The sequence below is a fragment of the Triplophysa dalaica genome, chromosome 2, assembly GCF_015846415.1.
Source record: "Triplophysa dalaica isolate WHDGS20190420 chromosome 2, ASM1584641v1, whole genome shotgun sequence".
Lineage (NCBI taxonomy): Eukaryota > Metazoa > Chordata > Actinopteri > Cypriniformes > Nemacheilidae > Triplophysa > Triplophysa dalaica.
This window is the reverse complement of record NC_079543.1, coordinates 10353702-10378536: the sequence shown is the minus strand read 5'-3', so window position 1 is coordinate 10378536 and position 24835 is coordinate 10353702. Positions and strand designations below refer to the sequence as shown.

Sequence of the window (24835 nt, the reverse complement as noted above, 5' to 3'; positions counted from 1 at the left end):
ACGATCCGCTGCAACACGTCGTTGATCCAGCAGTGTAGTCGTGGATCAATTCCTGAGTTGTAATCATGAGCGATGGCTCTGAAGAACAAAAGGTAAATGAAATTTGGCCTTTCTTTGGCCTTTTCTATAGTAGTCAGAGTTTATTGGTTCTCAAGGGCGAACCCCTTCTGTCGTTCCCGACACAATGTCAAGAGACCGACAGAAAGGGAACTTACATTTTTCAGTTTACACAGTAACAAGTCCAAATTGGGTTGGAATAAAATAAATACAAATGTGTGGAACTTAAATGCTTGCTTAAAAAGCAATGACAACTCTGGATTATAGAACGTGATTAAACTCAACATATTCATAATTTATCTTTGCTTACAAGTGTAAGTTATATTTGTGTATTGGTACTGCTCATACGCAGTTACATAGAGCATACAACTAGAGTCCATCTGAATACTGATGGGGTCAATGTAAGTGAAGAAGCACAGTGAGGTATGTTGTTGATTTCTATTGCTGAATGGCGAGAGTACAATCCAACAGATAACATTTAATGAAACATAGGAATGGTGAACACACAAACATAATCAATACTCAACCAAGAATACAAACAAGGGGAGAACTTAAATACAACAGATAACGAGGGATCAACAGGTGCTGGGGATAAACTAATAACGAGAAACAGGTGAAAACTAATTCACTAATAATGAAATTAACCAGGGGAGGAAAAAAACAAATAAAAAAAAACAACTGTGACGGGTCCTGCCCAAACAGCACCAAGTAGGGAAGATCACTCTGAATGGGGAAAAGACAAAATCCAGTGTTTCAGTTCATATGTATTTTATTCCACTGAACAAAATGCATGGAAAACAAACAGATGGATTACAGATGTATAAGTTATTAATATTTGTGAGCTTTAAGCATTTGTTTATTATTTGTCAAGCCTTTTAAAAACAACTTTAATAATATATTTGAATATAGGGTAGAAGTGTAAATTTTGGTCACTGTGTTGTGCGTTATTGTATTTCTCAACACTGATAAAAGTCATGATATTGCCAAGGAAACAGAGGGAAGTTCAGTTTGTTTGGCCAAACAAACATGATACGGGATATGGTACAATCAACAATGGTTGTTAATAATGAAGTAAAACATTTTCCTTATTGCCATCCAGACTTACCAGAAAGATTACCGTTTATGCAACCCCTATATTATATTGTCACGTCACTAGATTGTTGTGCTGGTATTAATCAACCATAATGAGATGTATAAATATACTCAAAGTGGCTGTGCTTAAGATATACACACGAAGTCTGTGGAAAGGTAATAAAATGCATTTGTCATATGTACTGTTTCCTGAGATACTTCGCTATTGAATACAAAGGCTACAAGATTAATAGTTTGATAATTGTAAACAATGTTTAGTTATCACACACCTGTAGATTTTCTTTCTTCTTAATTGATGAGTCATTCTTTTTCTCACACACATTATCCCTTAGTCATTTTAAAAGCTGTTTATTAACCTTATCAGACTCATGACCAAGTCATGTGTATTTGCAGGTGCTGAATACAGTACTTATTCAGTGGATTTTCCCATTGCACCACTGGGCACTCATGGTTTCACTGGTTGTACTGGCTGTGTTTCTCCTTTGGGAGACCCATTCTATGCCTTGGACAGCGGCATTCAAGCCACTCTTTTCTGACGGCTCCTTCACACATCGAGAAATCACTCATGTGGCTATGCTTCGCAAGACGGCAGAGGTGTGCCGTGACATAGCAACTGCTCAGGGTCAAGACTTCACACTGACTGTAAGGACAAATTTATCTATACCTATACCTTATCAGAGTAAATATCTTATGTAGAATTAGATAGCATACATTTCCTTTGGCGGTAACACTAAAAGGCTTTTTTCGTTTATATTAATTATTAGCTAACATGAGCTACCAATAAGCATTTCATAAGTTCTAATATTTCACCCAAAAAAGAAAATTCTGTCTTAATTTAGACTACTCACCCTAATGTTGTTCTTCATTCAGCTGAACACAAAGGAAGACATTTTAAAGAATGTTTGTAACCAAGCATTTGGCGCAGCATTGATTTACAAAAATACTGAGTGTAAAGGCGCACGCCCAAAACTGTTTGGTTACCACCATTATTCAAAGTTTTTCCCCTTGTGTTCAGCATAAAATAAATTAATATAGAAATGCAAATGATGATAGAACATTTTTGGATCCTTTTTACATGTCTTTGTTAGTTCATATGAACTAAAATTCAAATCTAATTGTTCAAACGTCTCCAATTATTGCATTCTTAATTTGAAAATTCAACCAAATGGTTGCAAATTTTACAGAATTTAAACATGACATTAGAAATGTTGTTGAATGTTGTTTCATATCTCTAGATTGAAAACACAATGACTGCATCTGCTGTTCAAAAGGCCTGCTCAAGATCCCCTGCTTCGTCATCTGTCTTGTCTGCCACAAGGTTTCATTTAGCTATTGCAGAGACTTATTTCAGCAATGCTGCCATTGATTTACAGTTTATGCTGAGTGCAAAGCATCATATAGACAATGAGGCTTTTGGAGAGGGGCGTGACCTCATCACTCAAGGCGTGGCTACAGTTAAAGCCGGCGTGCAGCGGGGCAGCTACATCTCTGCTCGTGTCACACTGGGGGCTTTATGTCACACTCTACAGGTACAAATAGATAATACTTCTCTCTTAACACTCTTATTTTTCATGTATTTATTTGATTTTAAAATGTTTTTACATATATAAGCTTGTTGTAGTCCCAATGAGTCGTTCATAGTCCTTAAAAAGCTATTTCTGTTTAAGAAAATATGTTGCTTTGCAGTAAACTTGGAGCATTGTTACTTTGCAGTTGTAGGTTATGCTTAAACAGCCACATTACACACTAAATTAAGTAAAAAAAAAGTAAAAACCGACTATACCACCCCTTCAAAGGAAAAGTTCAGCCAAAAAAAAGAAAATTCTTATTTTCTCATACACGTGCTATGCCATGTATATGTTTTCTTTTAATTTGAAAACAAATTAATCATTTTCTATTAAACGGGTCAAATGACACGGCGTAAATGAATATTATCGTTTGTTTTAGATGTAGTGCAATGTGTATACACGAATACCGTGCATGTTTTATCTCCTCTTTGCCCTGGCTCTCTGAAACGCATGGATTTTAAACAAAGCTCATCTTTCTGAAAAGCGAGGTGTCCTATGCTTGGCCAGTTAACCAGTGCGTAGTGATAAGTTGACTCCAATGGAAAAAAAAATCACAGATTCAATAGTTCCCAGAGCTTAAGAGTGACGCATGGAGCTGCTACTAAACATAGCAACCGAGGTAAACTTCTAACCCATTTAAAGATGTAAACCTTTCAATGAATAAAAAATTTTATGAAATAAAGCATTTAAAGAGAAAACATAACTTCCTGGAACGATATGAAGGGTCCATTAATAACGTGACGCTCCAGCTTTTTATACCTCCATTGGCAGAACTCTCTCTCTAAATGGCTCTGATGGAAATGTAACGCCTCTTACCATATTTTGAACACCAGGTTCCAAAGCAAATTGTACTGACAGGCAGCCCACCTTACTTGTGTATACATTTGGGTGGTCTAGGCAACTCCTACCACAAACTGATGTGGATTTGTGGGGGTGTGGTTACATGAGGCGTTTCAGGCAGGTCTGGGTTACTGAGCATTCACTTAAAGATAGAATGCATCTTTTGTTCCGACACTTTAATTTTTGCAATTTCACGTAACAGGCGAGCCTGGGAAAAAAACACATGTGACCCCTTTAATTTACCTTATAAATTATCTTATATGGGACTGAAAATAAGGTGAACATATCACGCAAAATCACATATAATATACCCGTCACAAAGGAACTGTAATCCAAATGGCTAATATTTACATTTAATCATTTACCAGATGCTTTTATCCAAATTGACTTACAAATGAGGTTAAGCAATATGTGGGTAAATATGGCATATAGGGCGATAATAGGATGTGTCTATATGTGTTTGTGGGCAGGATTTCTATAGCCATAGTAACTGGGTGGAACTGGGATTCGCTGCTCCTTTTAGCAACCTGATCAGACCTGACCAACCACTCAACAACCTTGCAGGTATTATGAAACAAAATACAGTTCCAAGATAGTTTATATATAATTTGAGAGGAAGTAAAATATTTTACCCCTTCTGTATAATTAATTAAAATTGGTTAAAAAAGAACAGTTAACAAGTGGGTGGAAACATCTACAATATAATATATAAACATTATATATGTTTCATGTATATTATGTATCATTTGTTTAGGTCCCAATACACAGACATGCAGAAACTGCAATGGAGAAAACTGTGGTGCAAACATTCTTCCAGAAATACTGCAGCAGAAGAAACTTACCTCTGGATATTTTAGCATTTCCTCCTCCACAAAACCTGCAGGTAACAAAAGATTGTTTTGGGGTAAGCTTTCCTTACCATCATCATACACTCTATTTCTTCCAGATGTAAGACGTTACGAATTACATTTACTCGCGTTACTGTATCGAGTAGGTTTTTGAGTACTTTTAAAATCGGTAATTGTACTTTTACTTCATATGATTTCTGTGAAGTATTGTTTTTCAATATATTTAAAATCACATCCGTAACTGAGTAAAAATTATTCCAGTGAATGGTGTACGAATTTGCGCTTATACCAGAAGAGCGATGGAGGCGGAGAAGTTAGACTTCGGAAGTGTGCAACTCTCCTAAAGGTGAAATCCCATCGCACTCTGACTACTGAAGACAATGAAGGAAAGCCCTGGCTATATTTAAGAAACCATTTCAAGTATTGAATCCCGTTTTGTAGATGCACGGTTCACTATCTTTAAGAGATTTACGCAGCGTGGAACCGAACTGAACAACTTCTGTTTTAACGACATATTTTAACGTGCACCATGTCTCTCTTTTTTGTAAGCTCGGGGCAAGAAAATCACATGAAAATATGCTTGTTATTTCATGCGTATTAAAAAACCTCGCCAGCCTTGACAAACTCAAATTTAACAATCGAAGGCAAAAAAAACATTACGTATATGGCAAGCCGATTTAGCTTTTAATCATTCTTAGGATATAAATATTTGATATTACCAATTACATTTTTACCAATAAAAAATATCAATCTTCATATCAAGAATAGAATTTCTACAAGTAACAATTACTGTTTTTATACCAGTAATTACATTTTCACCGGTAAAATTTTTAATTCTTGACAACAATTGTAATGATTGTTGATATCAAGAATTCACATTTTTACCAGTGAAAATTTAATTACTGATATCCAAACTCTTACTATTAGAAATTATATTCTTGATACCAAGGATGATAATTTTTTACTAGTAAAAATTGAATTGTTGATATCAAAAATTAATATCCTGAGAATGATTAAAAGCTAATTCGGCTTGCCATATACGCGCAACTGTTCACTTTACTTAATGTATCTGCAGCTTCATAAGAAAAGACTTGAAAGCAAATGCGAACCCCTTAAAAATATGTAAGTATGGCAACACCTAAGAAGAATGCGCTGTAAAGCTCTGAACAAATACAGTGTCTCGCACAGAAGATCTGGAACCAAACGCAGATGAGTTTTCAAAAGTTTTTTTAAATCCAAATAAAGTAACCAACCAGATAAAAAGCAATGAACCGCAGAGCGTGGCTCAGGGAGCACACTGGGAGATGCGAAGCCGCTGTCAGAAGGGTGAATACGTGTTGTTTGCTCTTAGAGAACGCGAAGTTTAATCATGAAAAATAGACGCGTATTGGACGCGTAAACAACAAGAAGTCTACGCGCATATAACGCATTCTTAAGAGTGCGTTGCCCAACTTTCCCATTTTGAACGTGTAAGCGTGATTAGTTCCTATTGCCTGCTGAAGGGGAAGGGTTAAACCATAACCGTAGGCCTAGGGAGGTTGGTTTCCTTCCATTTCTGACTCTTTGCCATCACAATGCATGTAACATGCGAAAGATCCACTTATCTATGTGTGCTTGAAGGCTAGTGAAAGTCCTCAACAGGCTATAAGATGTAGATATTTAATAATCTTATTTATCATTTATCACTCGTTCTTTGTGATTGATTGTTTTAGCAGAGATACTAAAGAATTATAAGGCTCATTTCATATGTCAGTTTGAGTGGCATGGGGGTAAATGATGCCGCCACGTTACCAACACAGGTTCGAAGCCCTCTTTTCACAGAGAGATATCAATAAATAATAAAAGTTGTTTTGAAAAACCTCTAGCCACGGTATTAAGTCCTGTCCATAGATATACAGTATAAGTTTATAATTGTTTGACTTTATTAATCATATTTATTCATGTTGAATAATGTATAGCATTTATTGGTAATATTAGGTTTCACACCCCACCCGGATCTCACTAATTTTCAAACATTGGCTACGGCCATGAGTCTGTGGACTGTATGAGTATTTTTTTTACATGTTCTTGATAAGAAATTCAAGCATATATAGGCCTAGGCTGTTCCACCGGTTAACAATAATGCCGACAACGGAGAAAATACACTGCCGCCGTTTCAACTCCCGTTAAACTCTGTACAAGAATACGTTGTTCACCTGTTATAAAATAGCATGGGGGTAGTGACCTCTTACCATAGTACAACTTTTGCTCAGATCGAAGGGGGTTCGAATTATTAATCAGAGTGGAAAGGCGTTTGTTTTCTGCACAAATGATGAAAACGCTGTGGAAATAAAAAACCTCACGGGTAATAAATAATTAATTGGTTATCTGATAGGGTAGAGAGGGCTTTAACTATCCCAATAATGTGGCATTAATTTAACAAATATGATAATTTACACTCAAAATGTTATTATTGCATGCTGTTTTATAATGTACTACAAGACTGAAGTGCAAATATATGCTACTGTAGGCCTATATATATACATATATATATATGTATATATTTATATATATATAAAGCTAGGCCAAGGGGGTTGCCTTCTGCCGCTCACAGATTCGGATATTGGTTTTATAGTTTTATTCGGATATTGATTTTTTAGTTTAACAGATAAAATAATTAACCAATCAATCATTTAAGATAGAGGAGAGCCTGGAAGCAAGGCCTAGTGGCCTGAACCCCAAAGCTCAAGTAAAAAGGAAGATAATAAAGGGAAGGGAAAAGAGCTGAGCTCAAGGAGAACAGCTTCCAGTGAGAAGAAGAAGAGACAGAGCATATCTTATCCCTTTTAAAAGATTCGAATATGGCCCAAAACACACAATATTTTGTAATTGTTTTGCTGTGGAGTCCTTCAGGTAACTGGGTTCCACCATCTCCCTTGAAAAGATTTTGCCAATTGAGAGATTTTGTTATGGCAACATTTTTGACAACATTTTTGTAGTAAAGGTCTACACCTACTCAAAAATCTAACCATAACCATATCCATTAAATCAGAGGGTAATGATAGGTGAATAATAAGGGTGCAGAGGCATAAAGCCTTGGTGTCACAATACGTGCAGGGAAGAGAACCCAAGTGCAGGCAGCGAGTCGTGAAGGGGTTTTAACACAAGGTTTTATTTTACAATAATCAAAAAACATAAGCCCACGATGGGGTAAAAGAAATACAAACAGGGTATAACGGGACGGAGACTGACTTTCAGTAGACTAACATAAACAACACTTCAAAATAAACTAGACTGGACAGGAACAGATCTTTGACGTCAGGAACAGGACTTCGAGCAATGATAAACAAACACACCGAACAAATGGCACATCGTATACAGAGACTTGAAAAACATACAATGACCAAACACAGGACAAAGAAGCATGAGGACTCTTAAAGGGGTCAAAATCAACGGGGACAGGTGGAGGGTATGAACTAATTAACAATCAGTAACGACAAGATGAATGGGCGGAAAACACAAACGAGTCTCAGAGAGAGAGAGTATGGTGATGAACGAGGGCCAAAAACCTCTTTCTCTACAGGAAACAAGGGATCCGGTCCTGGTTCTGCCACAAGACCAAGAAATATATGACAAAATGAGGCACCACGACACTTGGTTATCTTAATCTTAACATGAAGTGTAACTAATCCCTCAAATCTGATTGGTTGAGTGAAACGTTGTCCCAGGGTCAACATCCCTCACTTGGCGAAATCAGGAAAGCCCCACCATCTTACAGGACCTGAAGTTACAGACTTGCAAGGGGTTGTTTTATTCTGGTTTGTCTCAGCTGCTCCTCTGCCCATCCTTGTAGTCTTTAAAAATGGCAGGAAATGCAATCACAGAGTTTTTAACCTGGCCACAATCCTTTTGTACTGTTGCCCTCTTGTAGCCTATCTGTCAGCACATCTCAGTCCTTGATTGATGTGACTTCATTCTAAAACTTTAAAAACTACACCACTGCTAGCTGTTGGGACTATTATTGATAAATGTGATTATCTTATGAAAGCAGTACTTTTTTATGCTTACAAATTATCGCAAAGTGTTAGTGTTAGTTTTTAAAAATTATTTATTTAACTTATTTTTAAAGAGAAAAACAGATTTCTGTATAAATTCGTATTTATCTGTCTTATATTTCAATAAAATGTTATTTTAAATCATTACTTTATTTTCATCAAGTCTGATGAAACTTAAACCTATTATTTCTTACCGCAACAATATTTCTTCATCTAAAATCTAACGGATACAAATAACAAGCGTAACACGAGTTCTAATTCTGACAATAAGGTAAATTCTGAAAGTTTTTACTCATAGCCATCTTAAATATTTATATAAAATTTTGAATCTGAATTGTTTTATTTAAAAGTAGACATGCCAATTGTTCTATAGAAATATTACCCATGTGTGCCGAGTAGCCTACGCCTTGGATAGGGTAAGGGCAAAGGGCAAATATAAACCGAAAATCCTGTCCTTGATAAATGAGATTGGGAAGTCATGGAGACCGTAGAACGGGCATCCTTTTTCTTCTTTTACAAAAACACAAACTTTTGCTGGTATTATGAATGTATGCAAATAGGAAAATTTATATTATTTTGTCTAATGATGTCCTATATGGATGAATATGACTGCATTCTTCCCGCTGTTCAGGGGAAATGCAAGTGTCAAAGTGTTGCAAATTCTTAAATAAAACTGTAAAATACCATAAAGTTTTAAATTTTATATGTTGTTAGGGATTTCCCTCTAAAACATAGACCCATGTTATAATGTAAAATCAGCTGTTTACTTTATAAAAATGCAGGGCGATCTCTCCTATCTTGCATTATAACACATGAAGCGTTTAACACCTTTTGATCATTTCCTTGTGCTGAAAGAAATGCCTTTGCGTTGTATCAAAGCAGCTGTTCAAAGCAAAAAACAAAGCAATCAAATACAGACACATATGTATCTACAGACTATGTACACACATTTATAGGTATGATAAATGACATTAACAGTGATTTCTGAGTACAACTATCATGGTATTATTGCAAGTCTTGCAAAAGATGAGCTAAAGAAAAGCATCAGGCTAAGCTACATTTACATTTAGCAGACGCTTTTATCCAAAGCGACTTACAGTGCACTTATTACAGGGACAATCCCCCTGGAGCAACATGGAGTAAAGTGTCTTGCTCAAGGACACACTGGTGGTGGCTGTTGGGGTCGAACCAGCAACCTTTGATTTACCAGTTCAGTGGTTTCACCCACTAGACCACCATCTCCATCTCCAAGATATAAGCTTGTCAAACAATGAATAAAACAATCAATCTCAAGAACAAGCAAATAGAAAATAAAATACAATAGGTTTCTAGCACTTCGGGCTCGAACCCTAATAAGATGATTAAACTCAAAGCAAGAGTGCAGTGCGCTTAAAAATCCTTCACACAGTATTTTGCATCCAACTGTAGCTTCTTTGTTACACGCTAAAACCATGTTTGGGACAGTTAAAGCCCTCTCTACTTCACCTATCAGTAACTTTACCAGATAAAAGCCTCATTATCTATTAGCTGTGAGGCACTTTATTTCGACTTTCGGATAATTTCCTTTATTTGTGCTAAAACAAATATGCCTTTTCAATCTGATGAGGGATGGGAAAAGGAGAAGAACACGTTTGGAAATAGACAGATTTGAACCTTGGTCAAGCTGTGGAGATGTACGACATCTTTACCCATTTAACATTCAGACTGATGTGTACCTATGTCTTTTAATTATTTAGTGTCTCTGCTAAACTATAAATCACAAGAACAAGCAATAAATTATAAATAAGATTATAAAATATCTATATCTAATAGCTTGTTGAGGACTTTCACTGGCTGTCAAGCACAAATAGATAAGTGGATCTTTTGCATGTTACATGGATTGTGATTGGAATGCAACCCCCCTAGGCCTACATGAAAGGTTTAACCCTTCCGCTCAGCAGCCAATAGGAACTCACACTCTACACATTCAAACTGGGCAAGTTGCTTTAAAAACAACCGAAATTCTACACCTAAACAACACGTTCTCAAAATGTTAGTGGCATATAAAAATTTGCACGTTTTTTACCCTAATGGCTTTCCATAGGCTGATTGTCAAACGTCGCCAGCTGATTGTGCCTCGGAAACATAGAAACAGAAACAAGGGAAAAGTGAAAGAGGGCAAAGGAAAATCAAACCCAAGTCCTGACACACCGTCTCTGTCTGTATTTTAGTTAAAACTGCCTGACCTAACCAGTCTTATGTATCAAATGGATTAAACTCTTAGGATTCCTGTTTCTTGTTCACATTTACATTACATTTAGTCATTTAGCAGACGCTTTTATAGAAAGCGACTTACAAGTTGGGTAAACAATGGAAGCAATCGGGTATATCAAAAGTGTTGTCTGTGATCATTTCATTTACAATAACTGCCTTTGGATTTAGTGATCTAATATTGAGTGGGCCAAACTTTAGGCGTTAGTTTTGCTCATTAAATATATTGTCTTTTGGTTTAATCACTATTATTCGGAGGACAGACACAGCCTCTATGCATTTGGAAGCAGTAACATTCTTAACAGTTGGGTGAGAGGAACACAGACTATGGTTAAAGTTTGTACTTACTAGTCAAATTCTGCTTAGCGTCTTTGAGATGTTGTCAGACAGAATTTCCGCTCCAATGCTGCTGGCCGTCGGGGCGGAAAAGCCTTGGTCGCTCCCAAAACAGATCAAAATTATTTACAAAGAGCAGCTTCTGTTCAATACACCATGACATTAACCAATTATTACGGGTAAATAGTCTACTGTACTTTTCGTTCCCTCAACGGTAAGTAGGATGCGGCTCTGATACGATGATCCTTACCATGGGCGATGCGATGTGTATAATATTGACCAGACTCCTGAGGTCCCTCTTCAGGATCTCCGGATGCCACATTCTCACATCATTCATCCCCGCGTGCAAGACTATGGCTCTCACTCTTGCATTGTTCTTCAGAATCGCATTTACCTGCGCAGAGACATCGAGAACACGGGCGCCAGGAAAACAGTGAGTGCGAACCTTACCTTGATTGAAGGAAGCGCGTACGTTCCGGATGATTGAGTCTCCGATGACCACAGCGTAGCATTTCGTCTCGCAGAGGGTGGCAAAGCGGTTACTGGTAGGGATCTCAAAGACTGGTGGTGGCGGTGGGTGAGAGGTCATCGCTCCGGTCCTGGATTGTATCAAATTTTTCTCTGAAAGAGCTAATTTCTCCAGTGTGGCATGTACCACTGTTCTCTTGGGTGCAACACACTCATCGAGGAGGGGGACGGACACGATGTCTGCCTCAACTGCTTGGGTATCTGGCACGCTGAGGCAGCCTTCGGCTGCGGGCGGATGGCGGTCATGGTTGGCTGTGTTCTTGTTCATTCGGGACTCAGCCCCCACCTTGTCTGCGTCCCGTTCCGTGCTAGCAGTGGCAGCGGCCCTGCCATCCGCTACGGCTAGCGTCGAGGATGATAAGGGGATTAATCTGAGTCAGGGTCACGGACCGTTCGCTCCCAAGCCCCTGGTGCCGTATTTCCCGGAACTGCAGACAGCGGCCACCTGGAGAACTCGACCAAGACTCCCGACCAAAGCATTATAACGATTTTAGCTGCATGTTAAAATAAGGATGAGTTTAACTCACCCTTAAATATGATTCTCCACCAGATCTATCAAGATCAGATCCATGAAATGAGTTGTTTATAATGTCAATTTCAGTCAAGAAATTAGTTTAGCTCAAAGGAAAAAACTTATAATAATCATCACTTCCACATGCATATTTTACAATTTCTGATTAGCAGTATAGTGATAAGAATCCTATATGTATTCGTCCAGCATATGCATCAATGATTTTATACACTAACTATATGTCATTACCATGAGTAGCGTGACTTTACCAAACAGAATTCAGAGCAGAGGTAGCATAGATCCAGAGGGGATCTGTAAACCGGGGTGTCCCTTGGATTGTCCTCCCCGTTCTCTTTCTTTTCGCTTCCAATTCCTAAAGTGGATCCGTAATGGCGTTTTTACATGCATAATCACCTGCTCCCAGGTGGTCTGCGGGCCAATGCCATGAAAGTGATAAGGGGGTCAGAGAAAGTTCTTTTGTTTCTCATGGCGCCTCATTTGCATAGCTATGACACTATGGCCAGTTTGCATTTAACCTAAACTTAGTTATGGACATAGTATGATGGATGCTATGTTTTTATAACATAGCTCATCATATAGGGAATTCAGAGAGTTGTAGTTACACATGAAACATGCAAGTCATTGAACTGTGAATCATCCCAATGTATGAATACTTCAAATGAACCCTAAATCCAAACTTGTATATCTAACAGTGACAGACTATTTAAAATGGCACAAGCGCCAACACACAGCCTTTCGATACATTTATAGAAAAGGATAGTTTAAATCACATAAGTTCCTATTTGTTAGAGAAGTTTCTCTGCTTAGCCTCAGATGTTAAGTTAGAAATGAGACAGAAACTTCTCACCAATGCTTTGAAGCTTAGGAGTCGTAATTATCCTACAGAGAAACCAAAGGGTTAACACACTCTCGGTGAGAGTTTAAAACCAAATACCAGAACTCTGGAGACAGGTTTTGCTATGGTCTTTTGATGATAGTATCTAGAAACCAGGACAAAAGGGAGTGAGGGGGTGTATGGCTTTCCTCTCAATGATCCAGTCACTACAGCATGTAGATTTTCGGCTTCTATGGTGTTGAAAGCTTACACTAATGTGGGCCAAGCTGCCTCCTCTCTACATTGCATGGCCATCCTGCAGGTCTATAAGGACAATGCGTTGAAAGAGCTCCACGAGGGTAAAACCGACCCAGGGCTAGGTCTGCTTCCAACCAGCTGACTTCTGCCATTCGATTGCTGATCGATCGATCCGGGACAGAACCTGCCCTGTCCCAACATCTGTTGGGCCCCTTCGGGAGTTTCCTCTCTCTCTCTGGGTGTTTATCACAGCTGCTATCACCCTCTATATGTCGGTGTTTGGCAACTTGACATTGCGTCACGGCTACACAACTGTCAGTTCGACAGTGCGTCAAGCAGGTAAGTAAGCAGAGCCGTACTCCTCCATAGGGGCCTCCCCATGGTGAGGGATCCGCACTGCCTGCCATCAAAACACCCCCTGGAAGTTGATGAAGCAGATCATACCCCTAGTCCCCCTGACTTGGTCTGCATGTGTTAGACAGGTAAAATTGCATAAATAAAAGTGTCGGAACAAAACATACATTCTATCTAAAAGAGATAGAATATGCTCATCCAGACTTGCTTGAAACGTTGAGTGTAACCACACACCCCCAAATCTATGTCAGTTTGTGTTATGATTTTACTAAGACCACCCAAATATATACGCAGGTAAGGTGGGCGTACCTGTCAGTACAACTGCTTTGGAACCTGACGTTCCAAATATAGTAAGAGGCCTTACATTTCCGTCACATGTTTGCAGTATTCGACCAATCACAACGCACTGGTTAACTGGCCAATCATAGCACACCTGTCATGAATAACAACGGAAGAACCCAAGTGCAGGCAGCTAAACGGGGTAACAAAAATACTTTATTTAACAAACACCAAACTAAACACCCACGACGGGGAACAAACGAGAACAAGAGCGTGAGACATGGAACCAGGGGTGCCGTATAGGGGGAAAAGTTAGAACCATTCCAAGGGCCCATGACTGACAGGGGCCCCAAAAATAGGTAAAAACTAATATAAAATCATCATTAAACCATCATCATTCAGTATATATATATATGCATATTATAATAAAATTAATGATCTCTTTGTTTTTGGCAGTAAAGTTTAAAATCCCCATTGACCAAAAAGTAAACATCCATACTCACCGACCACCCCCGTGTATCTGCATGAAATGGTTTGGTCCTGCTTTAGTGTCTCAGTGACGGTGTTTAGTTGCAGTCAGTAGATGCGCCAGACCTATAGTGACCACAATGTTGCCTAGTCACGTTAAATCAAATTCTGATTTTCAAAAAAGGAAAGAGAGTAAAGAGAGAGAGGAAAGCCAAAGGAAAGGGTTTCAAACTGTAACCCAGCTTTTCACCAAGAAAGGTGGGTAGCCTATAGTCTGTGACAGGTATTAATTAACCTGTTGGCTTAATGTCCATAGTGAAAGTTAGCTAGCAACAGACTAGTGTTAGCCTACATTTAATCACCATATAATCAGTTAAGGGAAACGTTTAGCACTATAAAAACCCTGGTGTGGAAATTCCATTTTACATGTCCACTTTATCCAATAGCATTGCGTCAACAACCCAAGGTTGTGGGTTCAATCCCACGGGATAGCACATACTAAGTATTAATCTAAAGGTTAATGCACTGTAAATCGCTTTGGATAAAAGCATCTGCCAAATGCAGAAATGTTAAGGATGATGTTAATTTATTTTGATTGAAAAGTTAATATATATTTAATTATATTTTTCTTTTTTTAAATCTTTCATTAATAATTATAATAATTATAATCGTTTTGTTAAGAGAATTTTCCATGTTGTCAAATCTTACAATAAAAATACATTGAGACTGTAAAAGACAGCCTTCAGCACAGTTTTTATGGTTTTATCTTGCATCAAATAGTATACAGCATACCAGACTTGCATGCATGTACAAATCACCAGCAGTAAATGTTGTGCTAGTACTAGTATTGAACTACAAAAAGCAAGACAGTTGCAAGTCTTTAATTAGAGTTATGTAAAGCTTATGATGGGACAGTTAGGTCCTAGAGATGTGGTGACAACAGCTGCGCAGATTTTTTGTCATGGGGCCCAAAATTCCTGGCGGCGCCCCTGCACGGAACACAGCAAAATGAACCAGCAAAAGACAAGAGACACAAGGTCAATATATAGGGGAAACAAACACAGGATAATTAAGGGAACATGTGTAAGGGACGAAACACTGATTGGAAGGTAATAAGGAAACGAGATGGTGGGAAACGAAGACGCGGACCGGAGAGAGAGTATCAAAAACCGATAGGTTCACCATCTCTTCCTCCACACAAAACCTAAGGCTATGCCATGACTCCGCCCCAAGACCAAGAATAGACATGACATGATGGCGGAATCATGACAACACCTCGCTTTTCAGAGCAATGACCTTAAATCCAGGCCCAGATTAAGAATTCAGAGGCCCCTGGGCACAAGTGTCTATCAGATTAGTCCATAATTCACACACAAACACCCCGGATTCACAAAACTACTCTTAAGAGAAAATAAAATAACTTTCTTAAGATAACAGAAAGTTCTTAAGAATATTCTATAGTGTAATTTTCAATTTAACGGGCAGTATTTTTCAATGATTGAATTAGTAATTTGTCCATTTGTTAAACTTTATTTGCGTAACAAGCTCCTCGCAACTCATGTTCTTATGTAAGCGTTTTAATCAGTTACAGTAAACGTCATTAACGAGTATTATAAGTATAATTGTATAATTATTAAAAGTATAATTGGCAAGAAAGCACCACCAAATAAATGTAAAAAAACTCTTAAAAAAAAATCCTTTTAAGATTTAAGACAGCCATGAGGGTATATCAACTCATTATATTTTAAACAATAAAGCCTTTCTCATTGACATATTTTCAGTTTCTGTTGTCATTTCATGACGCAATATCATTTAAAAACTCTATAAAAGCCGTGATTTCGGCTAACATTACATGTTCTTTCACACAGCCTCATGGTAACCATGTGCATATTTACAGACGAAATTTGTTCATATTTATCTATCCAAACAGTCGAAAAAAAAGAAAGGCTGTCGGAAACGCTGCTTTGTACTCATTTTATTCAAAAATCACCTGTCGTATGGTGCTTCTTTCTGCTGCTTACTATACAAAGTGACGCAGAGAGTAGGGTGACCACCTGCTAATAAGCCAAAGGGGGGACAAGGGGTATGTTTCTGAGGGACAATGTGGGACACTGCCTGGCGCGGCGGTGCCCCCACCCCCCGGACAGACTCACAGATAGTGGTTTACCCATTTCTAGCACATACCACCGTACATGGTATATTAATAATGCTCTATTCCCCTAAACATGTGTAATTGCTGATTTATGCTCATGAATAGGCCACCCAATAAATATTTTTTTGCATAAAGATTCACAATATTTTGAACATTCAATGAATTGACAAATGCACTTCCACTTACGATTTACTTTAGCTATTTTATTTTCCAAGTCTTTCTTGTACCCACACCTTCTCTTTTTAATTAATGTCTCAGACCAGTGGCCTTGTTAGGCCCTTTTTAGGGGAGCTAAAGCCCCCCTAAAGTTCTAGCTCAGCCCCCCCTAAAATATTGTGTGTAATGTAATCTGTACAAGAATTCGAGATCGCTTTATAGCCCCCTTTAAAACTCCTATTATGAAAACGGCGTTAGGCTGCGTTATTTAGCGCATTCTTCAGTTCACACAGTAGCACATTGGAGTTAACGTCATTAGCAGTAACGTTATAAGGTGTGTTCATTAACATGACATCTGCATTTTTGCCATTCTTTGTTATAAATGCATCTTAATATGTTGTGCGATGATATGATTAATATGATCTTAAGCGATACAAGACCCTTTCCCATCCACTGTTTAAAAGTTTTATGTGCGTTCACCCCTCGTTAACTATTTGCTAACTTTACCTCAAGCCAAATGAAAGCACCAAACACCAATGACGTCATACTTCCACGATCAAGATGATATTGTAGCGCACAGAAAGTGTCATTAATGATGATGTGCTATAGTTATAGAGAGTTGACGGTAGTTTTGACAGCTCTGTAAAGAGGACGGGCAGAGTTACTGTAGATCAGCTGGTGCGGCAGTGTTATTCATTGTTCTGAGTTCAGAGGAAATAAAAGTGTACAGAAGCTCTATGTCGTTTTTCAGACTCTTCAGTATTTTTATCATTAATTGAAAACATATTGTGGAGGTAATAGATGAACACACAGTCATGCAGAGAGAGTGACAGCGCTAGTGCTAATCAGAATGAATGGCAGAGAAACATATTAAGTTATTTTTACTAAATAATGATTCAGCAGTTGATTGTGACATTTTATTTTATGGATTTGTGACTGTTGTTGTCACTTTGAAATATAAATGTTGCAGATTAACCGATTAATGTGATATTCATTTGAATAACAATAACTTGTATTTATGCTTTTCTGCATATTCTTTCTTAATTCTTTATTTTAGTAACGTATACAATATGTGGTGATTAGAGTGTGGCTCTCTCTCTATATATATCCTCATTGGAGGCTGAGCCCCCCTAATATTGAAAACCTAGAATCGCCCCTGGCTCAGACTCAGTGTCTTTCTCCATTTTTCAAATGAAGCGCGCATCTAAAAGTTCCTTCCCAGTGTGTGAATGTGCGCGCGCTGTCATGACGACAACAACGGAACAACCTAGTCAGCAGTTCAACTGAGGGGTGGGTGTGGCAACAGTAGCGTGCTGAACTGTCAAGTAATGTTCGTTTGGTTGTCTGGGGCTCGAGGATATAGAGCGACCAACTTTTTTTGGAGCAAGTATTGATTATGCGTGACACGGTCTCAATTTGCGGGACGCATGAATTGGGCTTCAAACGCTGTGCGCGCACGCGCTACGCGGGACGGGTGGTCACCCTAGCAGAGAGAAGGGATCCCTGCGCCGGGAAATCGAGACCTTGTGCGGCAGAACTGGGGACATTTTCCCACTGAATGAAAGCCCTGCTAAAATAGTATATGCACATTGCATTATATCTAAAACATAAATGATAATATTTTGTTTTAGCGGTGTCATGTGACCCCTTTAATGTATAAAATTAGGCACTATGACTATTGTTGGTGTTTGCTGGAACAGAAGGGTGGCATACAGAATTAACATTTGAATGGTTGTATTGTTTGAAGTGTTTTATATTTTATGAGAGTCAATTTTCTACAAATGTATTATGTTGACTTGAGAAAGCCAACAATCTGATGTTTCTCTTCTTCTTCTTCTTCTTGTTCTTTTACTTTTTCTGGGACAAAATTTTCTGACTCTAACTCCTCTTATAGCTTCCAAGCCACCAAACTTCACACAGATCTTCAGACTGGTCACACTTGAGCTATATCTTTTCTAAGAGAAAAGTGTCCCCTTAAAAAGCCGACCAAACTTGATGGCGATAGACTTGATGGCAAGTTATGGTCGTCTCTCCTCCCTTACTGCAGGGTTTGTTTATAAATGTTACTGAAGCAACCAAAGCTAGAAACGCCTTCTAACGACCTCGTAGCAAGAGACTAGCTACACACAGCGACACAGTAGCTGGCGTTCTGAACGCACATCCACAGTAATTCTATAACAGTCTACATTTCTATTTTAACTTCTAGACTATGCTTTCTTAAGCCAACATAAAGTTTGTTCACAAACTTTTACCGCATCTAGTTTCTGTTCTGCCTTTCACAATTTCGCAATTTTTTTAAGCAACTTTACAAAAACACACACACATGCACGCAGGCAGACACACACACTCAAATATGAGTGAAGTAGATAAAAGATAAATGGACTGGGCTGCAGCTTGGACATATTTTATTTTGTAGTTGCACATTATTTTGAAAAGGTGTTCCTTTAATGACCCCTTGTCCTTTTGCACAAAACTCCTGCTTTTACAGTGAAAAGTAACTTAGTAATGTTTACTTTGAGTACTTTTTTAAACAAGCTATTTTTACTTTTACTGGAGTAGATTTTTTACTAGTAATTTGACCTGTACTCAAGTACAATTTTATCGAAGTAGAAGTACTTTTCCATCTCTGCTTTTTTCCTTACACATGTTTGTACGCATGTTGTTCTCAGGCAAGTGTAGCCATGGTGGCTTTTTTGACAGGACCAGTTCAGCAGCACCTACTGGAGGTATCAATAAGGATACCGTCAGCTCAAATCATGGCATCTATCACCACCGTGCTGCTGATTTGGCCACCAAGGCTACCATGGACATACTAGAGGACATTCGACTAGCCACAGGCAACCAAGCCTTCCTTCGGTATGGAACATTTAATTCTTCACAATTTTTTTATATATTTTTGAGAAGCTCAGATGCAAAAAACACAACATTCATCAAAAATAAGATAATGCTGTTGACCAAATGCTCTCGGCATGAATTATATGTTCATCAAATACCTTCACTTTAAATCTGCTTAATCACGCCATTCAGAAATACCGCTGTGTTTGCAAAATCCTCTAAACACCAAGTCGAATTTGTCTCTTCGATTTGGGCTTACATTCTTTGTGGCAGCCTTTGGTATTTCTAAAGTTAAAAACATTGGAATATCAGATGAATGCTGTAGACTTTTACAAAATGTTGATAACTGGAACAGGGCAGATGGGTAAACCTGACTGTGTCTCTGTCAGATTAATGGGACTTCGTCAAACGTCTGTGCTGGCTTTTGTGATTGACACCACGGGCAGTATGTCTGATGACATTGATGAGGCAAAGAGAGTGTCCTTCAGTATTATAGACAGCAGGAGAGGAACATCAGAGGAGCCTTCGGAGTATGTTCTTGTCCCTTTTAATGACCCAGGTAAACCAATTGTGGTTTCAAAGATTTCATCTTTGTTTTAGCCTTCTTATTCAAAGGAAAACCTGAATTTATAAAGATTCTTATGATGGAGTGACGTAGCTGTTTGAAATACAATTTTTTACAGTTCTCTAGTAATGTAGTGAATGTGTATCTTGTACAGATTTTGGACCTCTTACACGGACTGAGAATGCAGATGTCTTCAAAGAGAGAATCAATACTCTTTTAGCGTCTGGTGGTGGTGACCTCCCAGAAATGTGCTTATCAGGACTGCAGGTTCGTATGTGTAGGCCCAACTGTTGGATTCACACATATTCACATGGATGGTGAAAATAAGTAAATCAATCAATAAATCATGTATAAAGTCCTGTTTTTGGATGTCTAGATGGCGCTCGCAGGTGCTCCTCCATCTTCAGACATTTTTGTGTTCACTGATGCTGCTGCCAAAGACATTGACTTACTAAGCACAATTAAGGCCATGATAGAAAGCACCAAGTCCAGAGTGAGTGTCTACACAATATTAAGTCAAAATGCGTCTGATCCTCCAGTTTCTCAGCTTATTTTTAATCCCTTTATTGTCACTCAACCATTTGAGTAAAGTGATGTTGAAAATGTCTGTAATTTTATTTATTTTACTCTGATCTCTTTCTACAACAACCAGGTCACTTTCATGCTGACTAGCCCGTTCTCATTCCGTAGAAAAAGGGGCGTTTTTGCATCTCAGCGTGTTTACTCAAGATCAATGTCACAGTCAGAAATGCAGTTTTACAGAGATCTTGCCCATGCTTCTGGTGGACAGGCCATAGAGGTCACAAAGACTACACTGTCTCAGGCCACTGAAGTCATAATGGATTCAACCATCTCAGCTCTGGTATGTTGCTTAAAGAAACATAAAAAAATGTGTTGGAAATGGAAAATGTTCGGTTTTGGTTCAATTTCTTATTGAAAGAAGGTAATACTGGCACTGTTTAAGAGCAGAATATTGAAACATTGATGTGTTTCTTGAAGGTCACAGTACTTCAGGTGATAGGAAGTTCAGCCAATGCAGAAAACATTTCTTTCCTGTTGGATTCATCTTTGTCCAATGTGACAGTGTACATCACTGGGGTCTCCCCACATTTTACCCTCTACAGCCCCACAGGTGAGTAACCATATGTGTTCAAGAAATCAATGGGATTCTCATCATTTGTTTGTCCCGTCATACCACACACCCATCAGCAAGCCATGACATGTTATTGTTTTGCGACCTCTAGCAGCGAACATTGCATCCAAAGGCATAAAGTGTTAACTAAATTTAGGGAATTTTTCATGCAGATTTATTTATATATTTAAGGTTGTACATAGTACGTACATGCATTGGCAAGACACAATTCCTGACAAGACATGTTTGCTTATGATGTTTTTTATCTGCAGTGCAAAACTTCAGGTAAAATCATTTTAAATTGCATCACTTTATTGTCAATCACTTTGCAGTAAAAAGTGATCCATTTTTCATCTTTTACTCAGGTGTGTCTCAGTCAGGTTCTGTACCAGATGGTCCTCTGGGTAGCATTCAGACTGTGGGCAATCTGTGGAGAGTTAAACTCAACTCTGATAATCAGACTGGGGAATGGAGCATTAGCATTACCTCCACCAGCACCTACACAATAAAAGTCTTTGGTAGGGGTGTTAATCTGCCGTTATATTACTATTATGTCGTAGTCTTCCTTTTTTTGAAGTTTTTCAATCAAACGTACAATATTGAAATATCGAAACTGCTACATAAATGGATTTTAAAATGTTTTTAAGTAATTACACTTTCATTTTTTTAAATAAAGGTCAGAGTTCTGTGGATTTTCTCTTTAACTTTGTGGAGCAATCTGAGGGAGGTGACTTTACACCCAAAGACAATCGTCCTTTCATTGGTATAAAATTCAAACCATCTTTATATCACGTTACTTGCTTATTATTACTATAATACATGTAGTGTGTGAACCTTCTTCTTCATGAAGAAATTGAATGTCACAGTTCAGATCTTCTTTTTTTAATTTTATTTCAGTATCATAAGTGAGATATTAAAAGACATAAATAGAGTCTAATGAGCTCTGTTGTGTAATTACTCAGGTCGGAATGCCACTTTGTTTCTATCGGTGACCAGAGAAGACTTGGTCACAGTGACCGATGTGTTATTAGCTGAAGTTTCAGGATCAGATACTGTGAATGGTACCGTCACATCTGTGGGTGGGTCAGGCTTCCTGGTTTACTTACAAAGAATCCCAGAGGGTGCATTTGTCATACATCTGAAAGGGCTTTTAAATGATTCATCCTCAACTGACCGATTCCAGAGGCAGTCACCCACTCAGCTCAGAGGCTCAAGAGTTGCCATTGCGGTGAGCTTATAGACACGAAAAGTGACTCACAGCAAACCTATGACATCATAGTGCTGTTCAAGTGTTTGCCCACATGAGGGCTCTAACTCTAATTAAAACGAACCTGCTTGAAATATTAAATAGTTGTATAGGAAAGAATAAACCTTTTATAACATAATTTTATAACAATAACAATGAAATCATATTGATCATATTTATCCCCTTCTAGGCTCAGTCAAACGGCACTATAGATCCTGCAAACCCCTTCAGTGTGAGCTTTACGTTGGCTAGTAATGGATCAGGGGGCCACTACACTATACGAGCCAGGAATGACCGCAGCTTCATCGTGTCTGTCCCCAGCTCCCTGAATGTGGAGGCAGGAGGAAGTGCTCAGGGAACCTTAACACTGACCGCACCCCCTAACACAGAGTCTGGGACTGATGTCACACTTACCATTGAGGCAGAAGATCCAGGGTCCACCGACTCAAATTATGTGACACTGCGGCTCACCGTCATGGCTGAGGTATGTTGTGAAAAAATATGAGTCATGGTATATCTTCTTGTGTTACATGGCAAAGTCAGCTTTTCATAACTACTACACAGCAAATTCAGCAGAGTTAAAATTATGGCATGGATGGAAAGTTTAGAGTTAATTTAACACTAATTAAAGTTAACCCAACACTGTAATTAGTTGAATCAAATGAAGAGTTGGTGTCTTAACAGAGTGTGAAACTTAAATAAAAAAAATAAGTCCCACAGTGCTCCGTGACTGGCAGTTGTAAACTCTTAGAGCGTTAAATAAGGAACCCCTGTCCCACCTCGCTCGCAGTCAACCGCACTGAGACACTAACGTTACTCATCAGGCCGAATATTCTCTTTCTCAGTAAAAGGTAACGTTAATGGTTTATTCATTTTGTTTTTTGATCAATAACATTCGGTCGCTATGAGGGATTGTTTTATATTGCAGTCAGTATCATCTTTTATCGTTAATGTTAGCGTATGAATGTTCCGTTGAAGTTAATTAATTGCAGCATAAACAATAACTCTACGAATTTACTTCATAAAGATTCGCAATGTAATAATTATACTCTGTGTTTTGTGATTGTGCTATTGATCAAGTTTGTTTAATATCAACTCCTGCTTTGTGAAAGCATTTTTTAACTTGCTGTCGTCAACTCCCCATTCTGTAATTTTTTTACTGAAAAGATGTTACGTGTTTCTACATTCTGGCTGAAATTAGCACAATTAAAAAATATTTTCTTCAAGTTAAGTGTTATTGTCTTTGTTTACCATATTTGCACTTCATGAAACGCCAGTTAACAAATTACACTGGGGTGAGCTTATTTGTAATAACCTACATCAATTATTTTACACTGGTTAGAGTTGGCTGTAGTTAGTGTTTTAACTCTATGGGGAGTAAGTTCAATGTGCCAACACTTTCAAAAGTGTTAAAATAAATCTATTGGGAGTGGACCCCATGGGACACTTTCAAAGTGTTAAAATTAACTCCTATAGAGTTATTTTGTGTTTCCATATTTTGCTGTGTACATTTTATCAAAAACAATTATTCTTATTAACCTTGATTAATTACTCCTGTTTTCCGTCCAGGTAACTGATGTCTCCAGACCAGTCTGTAATGTAGTAAGCATTAAAGCTGACTGCCCTGTGAAGTGCGGCAGTGCATCATGGGAACTCACTGCCAACCTGACAGATGGTATTGGTTCAGGCATATCCAGTGTCTCCATCAACGCCGGCAACGGTTCTCTCAGCATAAGTAATGCGATGAGTGAGAATGGCACCAATGTCACTGTAGCTTTCTATAATGCTTCCTGCTGTTCTCAGGAGGTGGAGCTGGTGGCGGTGGATGGGGTGGGAAATGTGGGTACATGTTTCACTTCTATAAAGCACCTCACTGCAAAAACAACCACACTGATGCCTGCCACAATTACCACAACCAACAGAGGCTACTCTGTGTTGTTCCCTAAGTATCTTTTGCTCTTTGTTTACCTTTTGTGGTAAAAAGAAAACTAAAGGGACATACTGGACATTAAAGATCAGAACAACATGCTGATTGACTTTTAGAAACATCTGCTGTAGATTTACATACTTACATAATGTCTAGAATACATTTACATTTAAAGCATTGACTGTTTTACTTTATTAAAGGAACAATGTTGTACATCAGATAAAAGAATGACATTCTTCTAGAAATTTTGTATGTTTTAAATCAGTGGACCTTGAAAAGTTTCATAGTATTGAATTATACCTGATAGTATTGAATAATAACCTGCCTGTCTATTTGCGAAAGTATTGTAATGTTCTCTTACAATGACTCTTTGAAGTGCATATTTAATGAGTTATGCTCTGAGACATCATTAGCTAAATCAAAACACTCTATTAACATGTACTGTACACACATTTCTGAATTGAAACGTAAATTGGAAGATTCCATTTCTTCTGAATTATTTAGTGGCAACAGGTATCTGACTGGCATATCTGCATATGCATAAGAATAGGATGAAACAATTTA

The 24835-nt window shown here is 38.2% G+C and overlaps 1 protein-coding gene across 1 annotated transcript; it reads left to right on the top strand.

The window, feature by feature from the left end:
* Positions 1 to 1596: 1596 nt before the first annotated feature.
* On the top strand, positions 1597 to 24584 carry vwa10.2 (von Willebrand factor A domain containing 10, tandem duplicate 2). The gene is made up of 15 exons (XM_056734973.1): positions 1597 to 1791; positions 2385 to 2678; positions 4028 to 4121; positions 4312 to 4440; positions 19236 to 19422; positions 19791 to 19960; positions 20121 to 20233; positions 20343 to 20459; positions 20619 to 20828; positions 20966 to 21098; positions 21464 to 21616; positions 21775 to 21861; positions 22061 to 22326; positions 22535 to 22828; positions 23914 to 24584. The coding sequence occupies exons 1-15, from the start codon at positions 1597 to 1599 to the stop codon at positions 24322 to 24324; spliced, it is 2853 nt and encodes a 950-aa protein (XP_056590951.1). The 3' UTR covers positions 24325 to 24584.
* The last annotated feature ends 251 nt before the right edge of the window (positions 24585 to 24835 follow it).